At 33.2% G+C, this 17,170-nt stretch overlaps 1 protein-coding gene across 1 annotated transcript in view; it reads left to right on the top strand.

Moving 5' to 3' along the window:
* The window catches only part of CAPZA2 (capping actin protein of muscle Z-line subunit alpha 2), a 54,644-nt gene that overhangs the window by 24,772 nt on the left and 12,702 nt on the right, over positions 1–17,170 (top strand). Inside the window, exons 2-4 of the mRNA XM_065938570.1 lie at positions 2,683–2,746; positions 7,799–7,850; positions 13,224–13,287. Coding sequence (XP_065794642.1) covers positions 2,683–2,746; positions 7,799–7,850; positions 13,224–13,287 — 180 coding nt within the window. The remainder of the gene's footprint in view (positions 1–2,682; positions 2,747–7,798; positions 7,851–13,223; positions 13,288–17,170) is intronic.

Genomic DNA, 17,170 nt, shown 5'->3' with positions numbered 1-17,170 from the left:
ATTTCTCCAGGCCAGAATACTGGAGTGGGTAGCCTTTCCCTTCTCCAGGGGATCTTCCCAACCCAGGGATCAAACCCAGGTCTCCCACATTGCAGGCAGATTCTTTACCAGCTGAGCCACAAGGGAAGCCCATTTACTACTGAGGGTGTGAATAATATTTATTCCCTCTAATTTTCTAGCCAAAATCTTTTCTTTTTTTTTTTTTAATACTTTGGTGGTGTTTATGGTTGTTCTGGGCATCAGAATGATTTCTTGATCTTGCTTGCATTTAAGGGAGGCAGTATTAATACATAGCCGCCAAAATAATCTTCATTCATTGGATTCTTAAAACATAGAAAATTAATAGTATGAAAGCATTGGTGTTAGAATCAGCTTGTTGATATGTATCAAAGAAATTCTTCTTGGATTTTGATTGGGCATTCATTGAATCTGTAGAATAGTTTGAGGAAAATTTGTTATTTTACAATAAGGAGACTTCCAATCCATGAACCCAGCATATCTGTTTATTTAGAGCTTCTTTGATTTCTTTCATGAGTTTTGTGTAGTTCTCAGGATATTAGTCTTGCACATATTTTGTTAGATTTTTACCTAAGTTATAGGTTCTTGCTTGCTCCTCTTGCTTAGTCTTGTCCAACTCTTTGCAACCCCATGGACTGTAGCCTGCCAGGATCTTCTGTCCGTGGAATTTTCCAGGCAAGAATACTGAAGTGAGTTGTCATTTCCTCCTCCAAGAAAGTTTTTTAAGTCATTGAGTAGTTTTCTTTATTTGTTTAAGACTCCTTCGGATTTTTCATTGGAAAGAATCATGTTTGCAAGTAGAAAGTTTTATTTATGAAATTGCATTTCTTTCCTTTTTCTTACCTTATTGCACTAGGATCTCAGTATGATGTTAAATAGGAGGGATGAGAACAGACATTCTTGTCTTGTTCCTGATTTTAGGAGGGAGCTTTCAGTCTTTGACCACTAAGGATGATGTTAGCTATAGGCTTTGTTGAAAATATCTTTTATCAGATTAAAAACACTGTCTTTTTAATTTGCTAAGAATTTTTACCATTATTGGTCGTTGAATGTTGTTAAATAAATTTCTGTTTCTATTGAGGTAGTTATGGCTTTTCGTCTTTAATCAGTTGATATCATGAATTACTATCATTTATTTTCAAATATTGAAACAGCCCTAAATTTCCAGGATAAACTCCACTTGGTTGTGATGTGTTATCCTTTCTATATATAATTTAATTAAATTTGCTAATATTTTATTGAGAGGATTTTTGCATTTACCTTCAGGAGGGTTTTGGTCTTTGAGTTGTGTTTCTTATAGTATTTTATTCTTTGGTATAAGATAATGCTGTTCTTTTTTAAAAAGTTGGAAGTTGTTTTCTGAAGTAATTAGTATAGAACTGGTATTTCTTCCTAAAATACCTGTTAGAAGAAAACCTGATGTTTTTATTTATTGAAATGCTTTTAACAATAAGTTTGATTTCTTTACTAGATCTTGGACTATTTCCTTTTCCATTATTTTTAGTTTCTACAGCAGAGCAGTGACAAGTGGACAATATGAAATAAGGCTTTTGTTTTTGCCAAGTGTGGTCCGTTAATTCAGTGACTACTTGAGTGGGTATTTTAAATATCACCTGGAAAGCTTCTCTCAGTAGTGTTTTCTGGGCCTCATTACCAGAATCTGATTCAGTTGGTTGGGTAGGGCTCATGAATGTACATTTCTGACAAGATCACTGATCAGCTTAGTTGAAGGCTATTGTATAGTGGTTGGGAAATTATTATAATTACTCATAATTTCTTCACTAAATGATAATACTGGGCTTGTCATCTAGCCTTTCAAAATATATATATATATGTATGTATTCATTTGTATTAATCTCTGTAATAGAGCCCATATTCTCTTGAAATATGTCTGTCAGTCTACCTGTTGATGGCACTTTCCTGGTGGCTCAGACGGAAAAAAATCTGCCTGCAATGCAGGAGACCCGGGTTCAGTCCCCTGGAGAAGGGAATGGCAACCCACTCTAGTATTCTTGCCTGGAGAATTCCACAGACAGAGGAGCCTGGCAGGCTACAGTCCATGGGGTCACAAAGAGTCGGACACAACTGAGTGACTAACAGTTTCAATTTTCAGTTTCATACCTGTTGATATTTGTCTCTCACTTATTTTTGAGCTAAAATTTCCCCCAAGATTCAGTCAGGTGTCATGTTCAAAACATTTTGAATTTATGCTTTCTTCCTTTCTACATTTTTCTTTTTACTAATTTGTGACTTTATAGATAAGCACATCTGACTGTATAGACACGTATATTTTTGTTGTTGTACCTAAGTGTTTCTTAATTCTTCATACATATAAATTTTCTTGATGGGTCATTTTTTTCCAGTTTAGTTTAAAAGAAAAATTTGCTTATAAGAAAATCTTTCTGTGTAGGCAGCTTTGAATCGTTAAATGCATTAGTTATATGTAATATGTATATTTTATCGGCATTCAGTTTATGCATTGTGATTATATCAAATAATTAAAAGAGTAATAACATTACAGTGTTTGAGTGGAAAAAAAGTCAGTCTTTAAAATCTTAAGCCATTTTCAATAGAATTTTGAAGCAGTATAATTCCGCATGGTTCTTTGGTTGTTTTAGCAGAGGCCTATGCTGTGTAACATTTATATCTTCATTTCTGTTTCAGGTGCGTATAGCAGCCAAGTTCATCATTCATGCTCCTCCTGGAGAATTTAATGAAGTGTTTAATGGTGAGTATTTAATTCATAACATTAAGGCTTGATATATCCAGTACTCATTCTTTAAAGAATAAGTTATATAACCAGTAACTGAGCTAAAGAGAATGGGTAGAAAAATCTGTATTTTCTGAATTGCAATGAAAATTTTTGTCAATCTGCATTATGTAAGGTCTACCATATAATATATTTATGACTTGTGATTGTTGTACCTGATAAATTTTAATCCTCTAAAAGAATAACATTAAAGCATTTAAAAAGACAAGAAAAATTTAATTTTTACTATTCTTTGGTATTGTGAGATGCATTTTTTGTATTTCTTTTAAAGAAAAGCTTAGTAGATTGATAGGAACAGCCAAGAAAGGGAGAAACACTGTTTCACTATGCCTGTTTCACCTGCTTAGAAAATGACATCACATGTAAAAAAATTTGTTGTTTAAATTATAGCTCATAAATCAGTTAACAGTATGCCTCTTTAAACCTCACACTATATGGCAGACAGTTTTATAATTGCTCACCCATAGATGAGAAATTTAAATATAACATAGTCTCCTGGTTGCTGTAAAAACTCTAAAATACTTCCTCTTTAACGGTAAGAACAATGTGGTTGAAACATTGAGACAGTCATACAGAAAATGGCTTGTAGTGATCTTTATACAAAACTTTTTTAAAACAGTTTTGAGAATAAACTACCATAAGTACTTTTTAAAATGTGTTACTTCTATTTCATATATATTTATTTGGCCTTTACTATGCCTTAAAATTAAATTTATACATGGGTATTCAGTTTCATTTTTTAAACATTTTACTCCAGAGTAAGCTATTTAAACCTGTTTTTTAAGAAGTTTAATCATTCATTTTCATTCATAGCATAAGATATAATGGAATCTCACGTCAGAAAAGATTAGTTTTGAAAGTCAAAAAATGAGGCAAAAATTGTTGCTGTTGTACAGTCAATCAGTTGTGTTTGACTCTTTGCAACCCCATGGACTGCAGCACAGCAGGCTTCCATTTTCCTTCACCATCTCCCGGAGATGTGATGGACTCATGTCCCTTGAGATGGTGATGCCATCCGACCATCTCATCCTCTGTCATCCCCTTCTCCTTCTGCCTTCAGTCTTTCCTAGCATCAGGGTCTTTTCCAATAAGTCAGGTCTTCACGTCGTGGCCGAAGTATTGGAGCTTCAGCTTCAGCATCAGTCCCTCCAATGAAAATTCAAGATTGATTTCCTTTAGGATTGACTGCTTTGATCTCCTTGCAGTCCAAGGGACTCTCAAGAGTCTTCTCAAACACCTCAATTTGAAAGCATCACCACCACCTTCTATATGGTCTAACTCTCACATCCATACATGTCTGCTGGAAAAACCATAGCTTTGACTGTATAGACCTTTGTCAGCAAAGTGATGTCTCTGCTTTTTAATATGCTGTCTTAGGTTTTCTTCCATGAAGCCAGGCGTCTTAATTTCATGGCTGCAATCACCATCTGTGATGATTTTGGAGCCCAAGAAAATAGTCTGTAACTGTTTCCATTGTTTGCCCCTCTATTTGCCATGAAGTGATAGGACCAGATGCCATGGTCTTCATTTTTTGAATGTTGAGTTTTAAGTCAGCTTTTTCACTCTCCTCTTTCACCTTCATCAAGAGGCTCTTTAGTTCCTCTTTGCTTTCTGCCAGAAGAGTGGTGCCATTTGCATATCTGAGGTTATTGATACTTCTCTTGGCAATCTTGATTCCAGCTTGTGCTTCATCCAACCCGGCCTTTCACATAATGTACTCTGCAAACAAGGTGACAATATACAGCCATATACTCCTTTCCCAACAGTGAACCAGTCCATTATTCATGTCCGGGTCTAACCATTGCTTCTTGTCCTGCATACAGGCTTCTCAGGAGACAGATATGATGATCTGGTACTCCCTTGTCTTTAAGAATTTTTCAGTTTGTTGTGATCTACACAGTCAAAGGCGTTAGCTTAGTCAGTGAAACAGAAGTAGATGGATGTTTCTCTGGAATTCCCTTGCTTTTTCTGTGATCCAGCAGATGTTGACAATTTGTTCTCTGGTTCCTCTGCTTTTTCTAAATCCAGCTCATATATCTGGAAGTTCTCAGTTCACGTACTGCTGAAGCCTAGCTTGGAGGATTTTGAGCATGACCTTGCTGGCATGTGAAATGAGTGCAATTGTGTGGTAGTTAGAATATTTTTTGGCATTGCCCTTTTTTGAGATTGGAATGAAAACTGACCTTTTCCAGTTTTGTGGCCACTGCTGAGTTTTCCAAATTTGCTGGCATATTGAATGCAGCCCTTTAACAGCATCATCTTTTAGAATTTAAAATAGCTCAGCCATTTCAAATCCTAAAATACCCTAGAAAAACCCCCTAAATTATCCATAAACTGTATTAATGTATAATTTAGTACATAGAGTAACATATGGCAATTGTTACATATTTTAAAATTTTAACTACTGAGCTACACTCAGGAAGAATGGTAGTCTATATTGTGAAAAATCTGAAAGTTAAAATATTCTCCCTTTCAAGATAACTATAAAATCTGAAGCAATAAGTTGGGAAATTGGGGAGAATTCAAAAATACTTCTGTTTCCTGTAGGGCTTAAATTCTGTTTTAATATTCAGCCTTTTTAATCTAAATATATGTTAATAAGTTTGATGGTTGGGACATTAAAGAAGACAGAGTCTCTTCTCCCTTGGGTCAAAATTGGTGTTTAACTTAAATTGATAATGGGGAAATTGCACTGAAGTCAGTGGCTCCCAAACTCCTATACAATTTACAGAGCCAAGAATATAATTCTGAGATAAGTTTTTCACTTACTGTTTTGAGTTAAATGCCTTACAAATGTGTTCATCAGAAAGACCCTTGAAGAATATATGAGTCCTAGAAATTGCTTTTGTAAGTCTCATTGGAACTTAATGGGTTGATACATTCTGTGTTGAGGTTCAGTAGATTTGGGCGTTCAGGATAAGTCATTCAGTAAGCCTGGCCTTGGGCTGTGGAATGTAAGTGGGGGATATAAGATATTATGTAGGTTTTAACTGAAGGAGTATATTAGTGTTAAAAAGGAATTAAATATTTGAAGGGAAAAAAATGTCATATACATTTGATTATTTTTATGCGGTTTTTGTTGATAATGTTAACATCAGAATAATTTCATGGAAGCCACAAAGGTTAGAAATGCAGAGTCATAATCTTGTCAAATTAGTGCTTCCCAAATACTGTTTCCCAGATTGACTGTGTTAGAATCATTACAACATAGATTTTTGGTCTTAGTTTTCAGGAACTGATGTGTTATCTCAGCAGGAGCTCTGAAATGTATACTGTTCTTTGTTTTTTTTAGACCCCCACTCATCACCCATTGTTCTAATGTGTGGTGTGACTTGAAACCACATCCTTTAAGAGTAGTTTTTATTTTATTCAAATTCTTCTCTATTTCTTTCATTGTATTCTACATATGATAAAAGTTTGAACTTTTTTTTTCCAGAATAAAGATAACAGGATCAGTAGATTCTGCTTTTAAATTATTTTCCTATTTAAATGGGAGAAGAGACACTACCATGCAATACCACTGTTAATGCTTGTGCTTTAAATACTGAAGATACAGGAATCATGTGTCAAGTAGAATTGCCAGTTTACTTTGTGAGATAGGAATATCTATAATTTTAAATATCTTTGTTGTAGTTTTTCAGGCAGAAGCTTCCATTGTTTAAAATCAGTTAGTTTAGAAATCAAATTGGAGTTATATTAGTGGTTAGTCAAAGAGATTTTTTTTTAAAATTGTGACCTACTGCTGAAAAGAGGTATGTGAATAGGCAATATTTTTTCTTTTGGAATAACTTTATGTTTTTATTGATTCGTAGTCATTCTAAAATTTCTAAAGTGCAGAAGAGAATCTAGAATCACACAGAATTCTACCCTCTCTTCTCCACTGTTTGAATAAAATGCTTCAAACATTTCGCAATTTAAATTTAAACTCATGTATATATAACATTACATAAGTGTAGTACTATACATGATGAGTTTTGTCCTTCCTGTTTATTGTATATTTATTTCCATGTTGATAAATGCATATCTACATTATATCTACTAGAAGCCCAATTTTACACTATTTATAATAACTATTGTCTGTGTTATATTTAACCAGTTTCTTAAGTTATTTGTGTTATTTTCATTTAATGAAAAAATTAGGATACTTTGTTATATGTATTTTTATGATAGCAATTATGTACAATAGCCAAGTGTGTAGGGAAAATAATGAAAGAAAATATACCAAGACTAGAGTAGAATTTTGTTTGGTTTCTGGTGAAATTTTGTGATTTTTTTTTTTCCCAACTAAAAGCTGTAGTTTTAGCTTTGTTTTAATGATTAATAGATACATGTCTGCATAGTTGAGTCTAAAATTAGGACAAAGTTAAGAATCAACAACCAAAATGAGATTACTCAATCAAGTAAAGTAGTTACCCATATCCAACTGAACACATTCATCTGTTGTTGAACATGAGATGTCTGAGAAACAAAATGCCTACATCTGTACTGTGTTCACAAGCTGTTTCTTGTTTAATCACTTTTTCCATAAAGCAGATTCATTTGAGACTCATGGTAGTATTGTCACATTAACAGGCATAGTCCTCAATCTTTTGCATCCATAAAGCAAATTAATTTGAGACTCATAATAGTATTGTCACATTAAGAGGCACAGTCCTGTCTTTTGCAGGTCTGTTCACATCATCCTTTTGGTGTAGCTTATCTTCAGTTTATTCTTTGGAGACACAAAGAAGAAAGTTACAGATATAGGTGGTTACAGTCTGCCTGCGTTTGAAATAACATTTTTATTTCGTTACATCTCCTATTTCCTTTCCAAAATCTTTTCTTTTCTTATTAATACCATGATGTGTTTCTGTGGTTATTTTGGTCATCACAGTAATATTTTGATCTTCTGTACATATTTTGGGGGGTGGGTAGGAGGTTAATACATGACTGAAATAACCTAAATTCAGTCCATGGAAATTTCAAATATAGGAAAATAGTAATACTGAAAACATAATGTTTGTTTTGCAGATGTTCGGTTACTACTTAATAATGATAATCTTCTCAGGGAAGGAGCAGCCCAGTAAGTATTATGTACTACATTAACTTAACTAAAGTGAAATGGGAGAAACTTTTAAAGGGGTTTTAGGTACTAATCCATGAAACAGATACATGTACATCAAGTTCATATATATGTACTAGATTAGAAGAGAAATATTTTGACCACAGAGGGATATAGAGACACAACTATAACATGAAACTGTATTCATTGTGTGTGGCCTGTATACTTTTACGTTTTGGCATTTGCACAGTTGGATAAAATTATTTTAGAAACTTTGATTTTTGAAATTGTGATACTTTCAATTTTATGCAAGCTTAACTTTCTGTTAAATGATTGATCCTAATAGATATTTGAGAAGGACCGACTACTATATAGCACAGGGATCTATAGTTAGTAATTTATCATAACCTATAGTGGAAAAGAATCTGAAAAAGAATGTATATGTTTGTATTACTGAATCACTTTGCTGTACACCTGAAATATTACAGATCAAGTGTACTTCAATTTAAAAACTAGATTTTTGAGGGTTAGAAACTTATTTGTCCATAAATACCTAACATAGTATCTGAACCATGCTTACTTAATAAGTATTTACTAGATTTGTGAGTGATTCAAAGAATCACTAAGCAGTTCTAAACCTTAGTATGTCCTCTTTGGACCAGTGACCACAATCATGACTTGCTACAACTTTCTTAAGATTTTGGAGAAATAATTTGTTTTCTTTTCCTCTCCCACCTCCTTGAATAAGGCCTGTGGACCCATTTTTTAACTAATTTCTTTACTCATTTGAAAATGATGAAATTAAACTTTTAAGATGCCTTACAAAGAGTGTTCAGTATCCATACAGCCACCTACTTTCATCTTAGAATACTACCCAGAATGTGAAATCTTGACTAATGGGGGAAATTTGCTCTAATTCTTTTTTTGTAATGTTTGAAGGCTTTATCAATTAAATTTGTATTTTAAGAGTTAATTCTAATGAAGGTGGAAGTTCAGCAGACTTGTAGACATTTCTGATTTAAATTCCTATTATCTTTTCCCCACTTTTTAATTTGAAGTATAGTTGATATACAATATTACATATGTTATAGGTATATAGCATAATGATTCACAACTTTTTAAAACTATATTCCATGAGTGATTACTACAAAATGCTGACTGTATTCCCTGTTGTACAATACATCCTTGTAGCTTATTTATTTTATACGTAATAGTTTGTGCCTCTTAATCACCTACCCTTTTCTTGCCCTACCCGCCTTCCCTCGCCCCACTAATAACCACGTTTGTTCTCCATATCTGTGAGTCTGTTTCTTTTTTGTTATATTCACTAGTTTGTCCTATTTTTAGATTATACGTGTAAGTGATACCATACAATACTTGTCTTCCTTTGACTTATTTCACTTAGCATAAATGCTCTCCATGTCCACCAATATTGTTGCAAGTGGCAAAAATTCATTATTTTTTATGGCTGAGTAGTGTCCCATAGTACATAATTACTACTGCTTCTTTATCCATTCATCTGTTGGTGGACACTTAGGTTGCTTCCGCATCTTGGCAACTGGAAATAATTCTCCTATGAACACTGAGGTACAGGTATCCTTTTGAAGTAGTTTTTTTTCTTCTAATATAAACCAAGGAGTGGAATTGCTGGGTCATATAGCAGTTCTGATTCTAGTTTTTTGAGAAAGCTCCATATTGTTTTTCATGGTGGTTACACCAATTTACCTTCCCACCAACAGTGTAGGGGGGGTCCCCTTTTCTTCACATCCTTTCCAGCATTTGTTATTTATGTTCTTTTGGATACTAGCCATTCTGACAGGTGTGAAGTGATATCTCACTGTGATTTTGATTCACATTTCCCTAATGATTAGTAATGTTGAGCATTTTTTCGTATGCCTGTTGATCATCTGTATGCCCTCTTTGGAAGAATGTCTATTCAATTCTTCTGCCTGTTTTTTAATCAGGTGGTTTGTTTTTTTGTTTGTGATTTGTATCAACTTTCTATATATTCTGGATGTTAATTCCTTATCAGTTATATATCATTTGAAAATATTTTTTCCTTTTCATTATTTGTCTTTTTGTTTTGTTGATGGTTTCCTGTGCTGTGCAAAAAGTTTTAAGTTTAATTAGGTTCCTTTTATTTACTTTGCTTTAGGAGATGAATCTAAAACTAGTTGCGATTTATATCAGAGTGTTGTCTGTGTTTTCCTCTAGGCGTTTTATGATTTCCAGTCTTACAGTTGGGGCTTTAGAGTTTATTTTCATATATGGTATTAGACAATGTTCAGATTTTATTGTTTTCCATGTCGCTATCCAGTTTTCCCACACCACTTACTGAAGAGACTGTCTTTTCTCCATTGAATTTCTTGCCGCCTTTGTCATAGATTAATTGAACATAAGTATGTGGATTTATTTCTGGGTTCTCTGCTCTGTTCCATTGACCTGTATGTCTGTTTTTGTGTCAGCACCATACTGTTTTGATTACTGTAGCTCTGAATTAGATTGGCCCAAAGGTTCATTTGTGTTTTTCCTTAACATCTTATGGAACAACCCAAACAAGCCTTTGGACCAGCCCGGTAGCATAACTCTGAAATATGAGAGCGTGGTTCTTCCAGCTCTATTCTTCATTCTCAAGATTGTACAAGCTGCTAGGGGTCTTTTATGCCCTGTTATCTTTTAATAGCAATGTTTATATATTTTTATTGTGGGAAAAATATACCTAATATAAAATTTAACTTTTTAATGTTTCTTAAGCACACAATTCTTTGGCATTAAGTACATACACGTTTTGTATAACCATCACCATCATCCATTTCCAGAACTTTTTTTTAATTTTCCCAAAAGGAAACTCTACAATTTCCCATTCTCCCCTCCTCTTAGCCCCTGGGAATTATATCCTATTTTCTATATGAATTTGACTTCCCCAGATACCTCTTATAACTGGAATCATACAGTATTTGTCCTTTTGTAACTGGTTTTTTCTAGTTAACAATGTCTTCAAAGTTCTTCTGTGTTGGAGCATGTTAAAATTTCCTTCCTTTTTAACACTTGCTGTGTGTGTGTTTTGTGGATAAAAAATGGATAAACATTTTGTTTTTCCATTCACTTGTCAATGAACATTTGGGTTGCTTCCACCCCTGTTAATGATTGACATGCTTGATAGAAATCAGTTTACTTGATATCTTTGACTTCAGTTATTAGTTTCTGAGTGAATGGCCTCTTATTCCTAAGTTCTTTAAACCTTTTAAATTATATATCCAAGTAAAATTAATTTTCTTTCTTATAGCATATAGGATGTTGACAAAAGTCTTACAAAAATAAAGGAAATGTACATTGTTCGTGACCTTTTAACAACAGTACTTTTCAGAGTAATTGTTTCCTCTGAGTTCTTTGTGGTAAATAAATGTGGGTTGTTTCATGTAGGTGCAAAAATTAGTGAATTTTTTTTAAGTTAAGGAAATAAGAAACTTGATTTGTTGAAAGAAGTTTTTCCTGTGCAGAATAAAGTTTAATGAAGGTCACAAAAATATTCATAATTATATAAGTGGTATGAAATAGTCATACATTTGAATAAAATATGATGAAAGCATTGAAATTTTATTTATCCAAAGTAGTATTTATCTGATGTTTGTTACTTTTAAATAAATTGAATTTCCTTGAAATGTGAGCTATATTTCTCTTTTGTTATAAACCAAATTTCAGGGACAGTCCTGGTCCATATTTTAAGAGGTATATACATTAAATGCCTGATATTCTAATCTTTTAAGATTAGTCCTTGAGGAAACCAGTACCTAGTGGTAAAAACAAAGTGTTTATAAGTATGACTTCAGAAAACATCAAAACTTTGAGTAGAAACATCAGTTTTTCTTGCATGTGGTTATAGTTGCAGTAAATGATTGCTGACTAGATGAATAAGGAGAGAAAGTATTGATTCTTTCTGTTGACTTCAGTTTTAATCTTTGTACAGAATTTCTCAAAACTCTTTATTCAAATTCATTTTGCAGATTTCTGAGCTTATCTGTAAAGTACAGAAGTACACCTTAAAACATTGATTGACTTTAGAACTATATACTCTGATTTATACTGTCCTCTCTATGAAATAATTTTCAAACAAACATCGTGTTACCCCCGCCTCATTGTTCCCTTGATTCTGAATTACTTTTGAAGTATCTCCAAACCTGGTTTCATCCTCAAAAGTTAATGTATCACCTGTCCTTGAGACTGTCCAGAGCTATATAACGTAAGTTTGAAAAGCATTATAAAAACATTTAGAATGTAGCCCAGTGGCAGTTTCATCAGAGTAAGTGCATAGCCATCGTCCTGTTGCTGCTTCCATTTCATTTTTTGATATTGAATTTCTTTAAAACAAGCAGTCTCTTTCTCTGTACTTCTTTTCCACCTTCTGCCTTTTTCCTATTGCTTTAACTCTTTTAATTTTTTTTTAATTTAGTTTTGAGAAATTCCTGTCTTTTTGTAAGGGGAAGAAAACATGGGTTTTCTTAAAAAGTGGTTTTAATTGGACATCTTTGCTAAAAGGCATAAATTCAGTATATTTCATAGTAAAATCAGGCATACTGAAGATTTGGTACTCCTAAATCTAGAAAACTTTGAAATATCCAGAAATAGCCTTATATCTAACAGATGTATGAATACCAGACTTTACTGTGATGATGAGACAAATAAACCTCTTAGGGATTTCCCAGTGGGGAGTCAGACATGTTCAGTTTCTAGCTAACTGAAGAAAGTATAGAGGCATATTGGAGCCCAATATCAAAGGCCTATGGAGCCCAAAGGAAGAAATTTAAAATTTCTATTTACAGATGATTTTTGAGCTGAGTTTAAATAATGAACAGAATTTGAACAATAGATAAGAGAAATTAGTGGAAATACATGGTGAAAAGTAAAAGATGTGAGTGACTCGTAGTAAAGGGCGTAAAAATATCTTAGCTACGGGAACAGGTGACTTAGAAATGGGTGATCGGGCTGTAGGGGCAGAGAAATTGTTGGTTTCACCATGTCTAACAGAGTGCTTAACACGTAAATATTTGCATGTTGGAGAGGTAGGTAAATGGATGATGAGTGGGTAAATGGAGTGTTTTCTGAACTAGAAGGAACTTTGTAAGTCATCTAGTTCAAACCCCTCTTTTTGTGGATGTGATAAGTGAGGCCTGTACTAGCTAAATATTGAGAGCTGGATGTCATTCATCAGTTTTTATAAAGCCATATCTATATAATATATACCTAATATAAGATCAATAGTGGAGAATTAACAGTTTTATTTAACTTGTCATGTGCAGTGCAGAAGACTTTTATTGACAAGTGAATTATTTGTGATTTTTTTTTTTAAGAGCATTAAATACATAATTTTAAATAACCGACCTTTTTCTTTTTTAGTGCATTTGCACAATATAACTTGGACCAGTTTACCCCAGTAAAAATTGAAGGTTATGAAGATCAGGTATGTACGTTTCACATAAACACAGGATCTGCTTTTCTTTATTTCACTTATAATGGTTAATGTATCCTGCAAGAATTGTAAAGTGGTATGTTTAAAAAAAATTTTTTTAAGTGTTTATTTTAACCATAGCCAATTAGGGGCAAAGTAATTGAAAATGTAGTTTCTTTTGTTGAGACCAATAATGCAAAAAGTCCTTTTTAGAAATACTCAAATGTAATTGTTTTAAGCTTTTATAAGATAATTGCTTTAAATCTACCTTATTGTTTTTTATAGGGAAAAAATCAATCCTATGTTAATACAAAATCTAGAATATATATTAGTAAGATTTATGTCATAATTTGGTTACTCTGGAATTCTGCAGTTGTTCATGCAAGTAACTTAGCATTTAGTAGTTATTAAATCTTTTCTTTCCAAAGTGCAAGTTGGAATTGCTAAGCAAGAAAAGCCACAAAAAGTCACTAGCATTCTTATTTTTTAGTTTTTGGCTTAAAGTTACTGATAATTGAACAGTAGTTGTATTCATATTATGCTTACATGAGGCACAATTTATATAAAAGATATGAAGAAGGAACTTGTAGATAAAACACAACAGAAAGTAGTAACAGTCTCAGTGGCTAATTGAAGCTTGCATTTGGCATTATGCAATATGTGGTCCCCTAGTTATCTAGTTACAGGGGAAAAAGAGAGACTAAACAGAAGATGACTTATAACTGAAGGGAAAAAGTAAATCTGGATAGATAGATAGGAAGACAAATAGATTTATGCATGGGTGTAAATTCACACACTTATATTTAGAGGCTTATAGTGGGTTTCATTTTATAAAGCTGTTAAATTTTTTTTTCCCTTGGGAGATTTTAACTGTTATAAACAATACTGTGCTGAACATTATTATACCTCTGAGCACACGGACCATCATTTTGTTTAGGTAAATCTCTAAAAGATTTGCTGGATCCAGGGAGTGCATCTTTTTAAAATGTTGGGTAGCTCCCAAATTCATTTTATGAACCTCTCATAATTTTAATACTTAAACCTAATAAATATAAAACAAAAAACGCACACTAATTTCTCATATGACTGTAGATTTCAGAACTTTATAAATATTGACAAACAGAATCCAGAAGTATATCAGAAGAATGATACGTCAAGACTAAATGGAATTTATTATGGAAAGTAGGAGTGGATCCAAGACAATATATGGCACTATCAGTTAGCCAACAAGTCTTAACAATATATCAAAGGACAGTGAAAAGGGGTTTGAAAAATCCAGCAGCCAATCCTCATTACAAAAACCCTATGTAAAACAGAGGTGAAGAGAACCTCTTAAATATAATAGACTGTTTAACAAAAAGCAGTAGTAAATTACAAACACTAATGTGATTTTAGTTAAAATAGAAAACTATCTAGATATGTCAACTTGTCACCTTCATTATGTATCATCAATGGGCAGGTCGCAAATGAGACAAGAGAATGAGAACTCTTAAGGCTTTTGAAGCAGAGAGAACTCTTAGGTGACATGATTTTTATATTTAGAAGTAGTGAGAAACTCCCATAAGTTAACCTCCCAACTAAAAGAATCTGTTAGACTTAAAAGAATTTTGTGAGATGGCTGAATTTAAGGTAAGTATACAAAATGCATTAACTTTCCTCTATTGTGGCAAGTGGGGACTTTACACTAGAAATAATTGGAGGGGGAGAGGTTTCATTTTAGACAGTGGTAATACTGAACATGGGACTTCCCTGGCGGCTCAGCGGTGAAGAATCTGCCTACCAATTCAGGAGACATGGGTTTGATCCCTGGGTTGGGAAGATCCCCTGGAGAAGGAAATAACCCACTCCAGTATTCTTGACTGGGGAATCTCATGGATAGAGACGCCTTGTGGGCTACAGTCCATGGGGTTGCAAAGAGTCAGACATGACTTAGTGACCAAACAACAAATATTGAGCATAAACCTTAACAGGAAGTGCATGGGATTGTGAAAAAAGTGATGGATATCTTCTTGAACATAAAATAGTTTCTGAGCAAATGAAAAGCATAGTGAATTCCATTTTAAAGTAGAAAGTTAAATTATATAAAAACTAAAGTATGAATTTAATGCAGTTTGATTCGAATCCTGATAGCTTTTTTAATTGGTCAAAATTTTCACAAACTTTATATGAAAACCATGCTTGAAAAAACACTTAGAAAAATGTTTCTTAAAGTGGCGACAGTTGTATCGCTTGATAGCAGAAGATGCTTTACGGCCAGTGTAAAGTCATATCAGAGTGGAATTGTGCAGACAAATAGATCAGGAGAGCAGCATATCAAGTTCAGAATTATATGAATATTTTTATATATGACAAGGTTATAATTTGGACAGGTATATAATAAAGGGTATTGGTACAACTGATTTCTATCAACTGTGTCTACCATGTAGTTAAACCAGTCCTCTGTCACATAGAGTGTATAGAAATGAACATCAAATGGATTAAAAATTTGTAAAATGACTAGAATTTTCAGAGAAAAGCATCTACATGTGTAGTTTAAGGGCAAGGGAAACCACCTTAAGACTAGAAACCCAGAAATTGTAAAAGAAAAAGATGGGCATTTTGCGGCCTATCAATTATTTTAACTGTAGAATAAAACAAATAACCGTGAATAAAACAAATAACCTAAATAAAAGAAACTTACAAGTTAATAAGAAAAAAACCACTCAGATAAAAAATATTAAAAGGTATTTACTCACGGAAAAAAATGGGTCTACAAACTTGGAGATATTTAGATTCAGCCAGAGAAATACAATTAAAGTAATGAGATATATTTTATGCTCATCAGACTGAAGACAAGAACTCTGTGTTTGTTGATGGTGATAATATGAAGGGAAACATCTCATTTATTGTTCTTAGAAATGTAGATTATCACAGCCATTTTCAGAAAGCAATCTAATTATGTGTTAAAATTAAAAATATACAAACTTTACCTACTGTTCTCACTGCTGAGAATCTAAGAGAAATAGAAGCATCCAATGGAAATAGAAACATTAGCAGGTTAGAATAGATGTACAATAATACTTCAACATTTTTAATGTGCTTGATCCTCCCCCTAAAAAGATAACAGCCTGGAAATAAAGAGATGGTCCAATAAAGAGATATATCTCCAATAAAGAGATAGTGGAATGGCAGAGTAAATTATGTTGTATCCATATCAAGGGATAGTATGCAACCATTTAAAAGAATGGTGAGCAGTTTACCAGTTGACTTTGAAGGATTTCTGTAAGTCATTGATGTTGAAAAGAACCACATGCAGAAAACTATGTGTGCATTTTCATTCCATTCTCGTAGAACAGTGACCAAATAAAACCCCTCGATGTGTGTCTGTGTATGTATTTATCTGTATCTGTGGAATAACATGACTGGAAAAAATTTAAAAGGGTACCTTCTATGTTTGCATAATTTACTTCAGAGGGATGGGGGAGTCCTGATATAGATATGGAGTCAAATATTGGGAGAGTTGCATGGGAAAGAGTGAAATTTTTAAAAACAAAGCATAAAATACCAAATTTATGCATGTATGAAGAAATATATACATAAATAAAGAAATTACAATTTTTTTAAATTCAGAAGTCAATTGAAAACAACTGTCAGTGATAAGCTTACTAAAAACAATCAGCAGGCACTTCACGGTAGGTGAAATTGTGGCCCCAGGAGTAATGTAGGACACACTGAAGAGGATGCTAACTGGATTAAAATCATTCCTTTGTAGCCATTCTCATTAAAGGTTATTACCAGTTCCTCAGTTTTGGGGGACTGGAGACTGATAATAAAATTAGTAACCTGTTCGTAGGTCTCCAAAACCAAACCAAACCTGACTCCAGCAGGATATTAAAAGATGAATTTTTCCCCCCAA

The sequence above is a fragment of the Muntiacus reevesi genome, chromosome 6 (genome assembly GCF_963930625.1).
Source record: "Muntiacus reevesi chromosome 6, mMunRee1.1, whole genome shotgun sequence".
In the NCBI taxonomy this organism is placed as follows: domain Eukaryota; kingdom Metazoa; phylum Chordata; class Mammalia; order Artiodactyla; family Cervidae; genus Muntiacus; species Muntiacus reevesi.
Note: the sequence above shows the minus strand (reverse complement) of the source record. Positions and strands in the feature narration are given on the sequence as shown.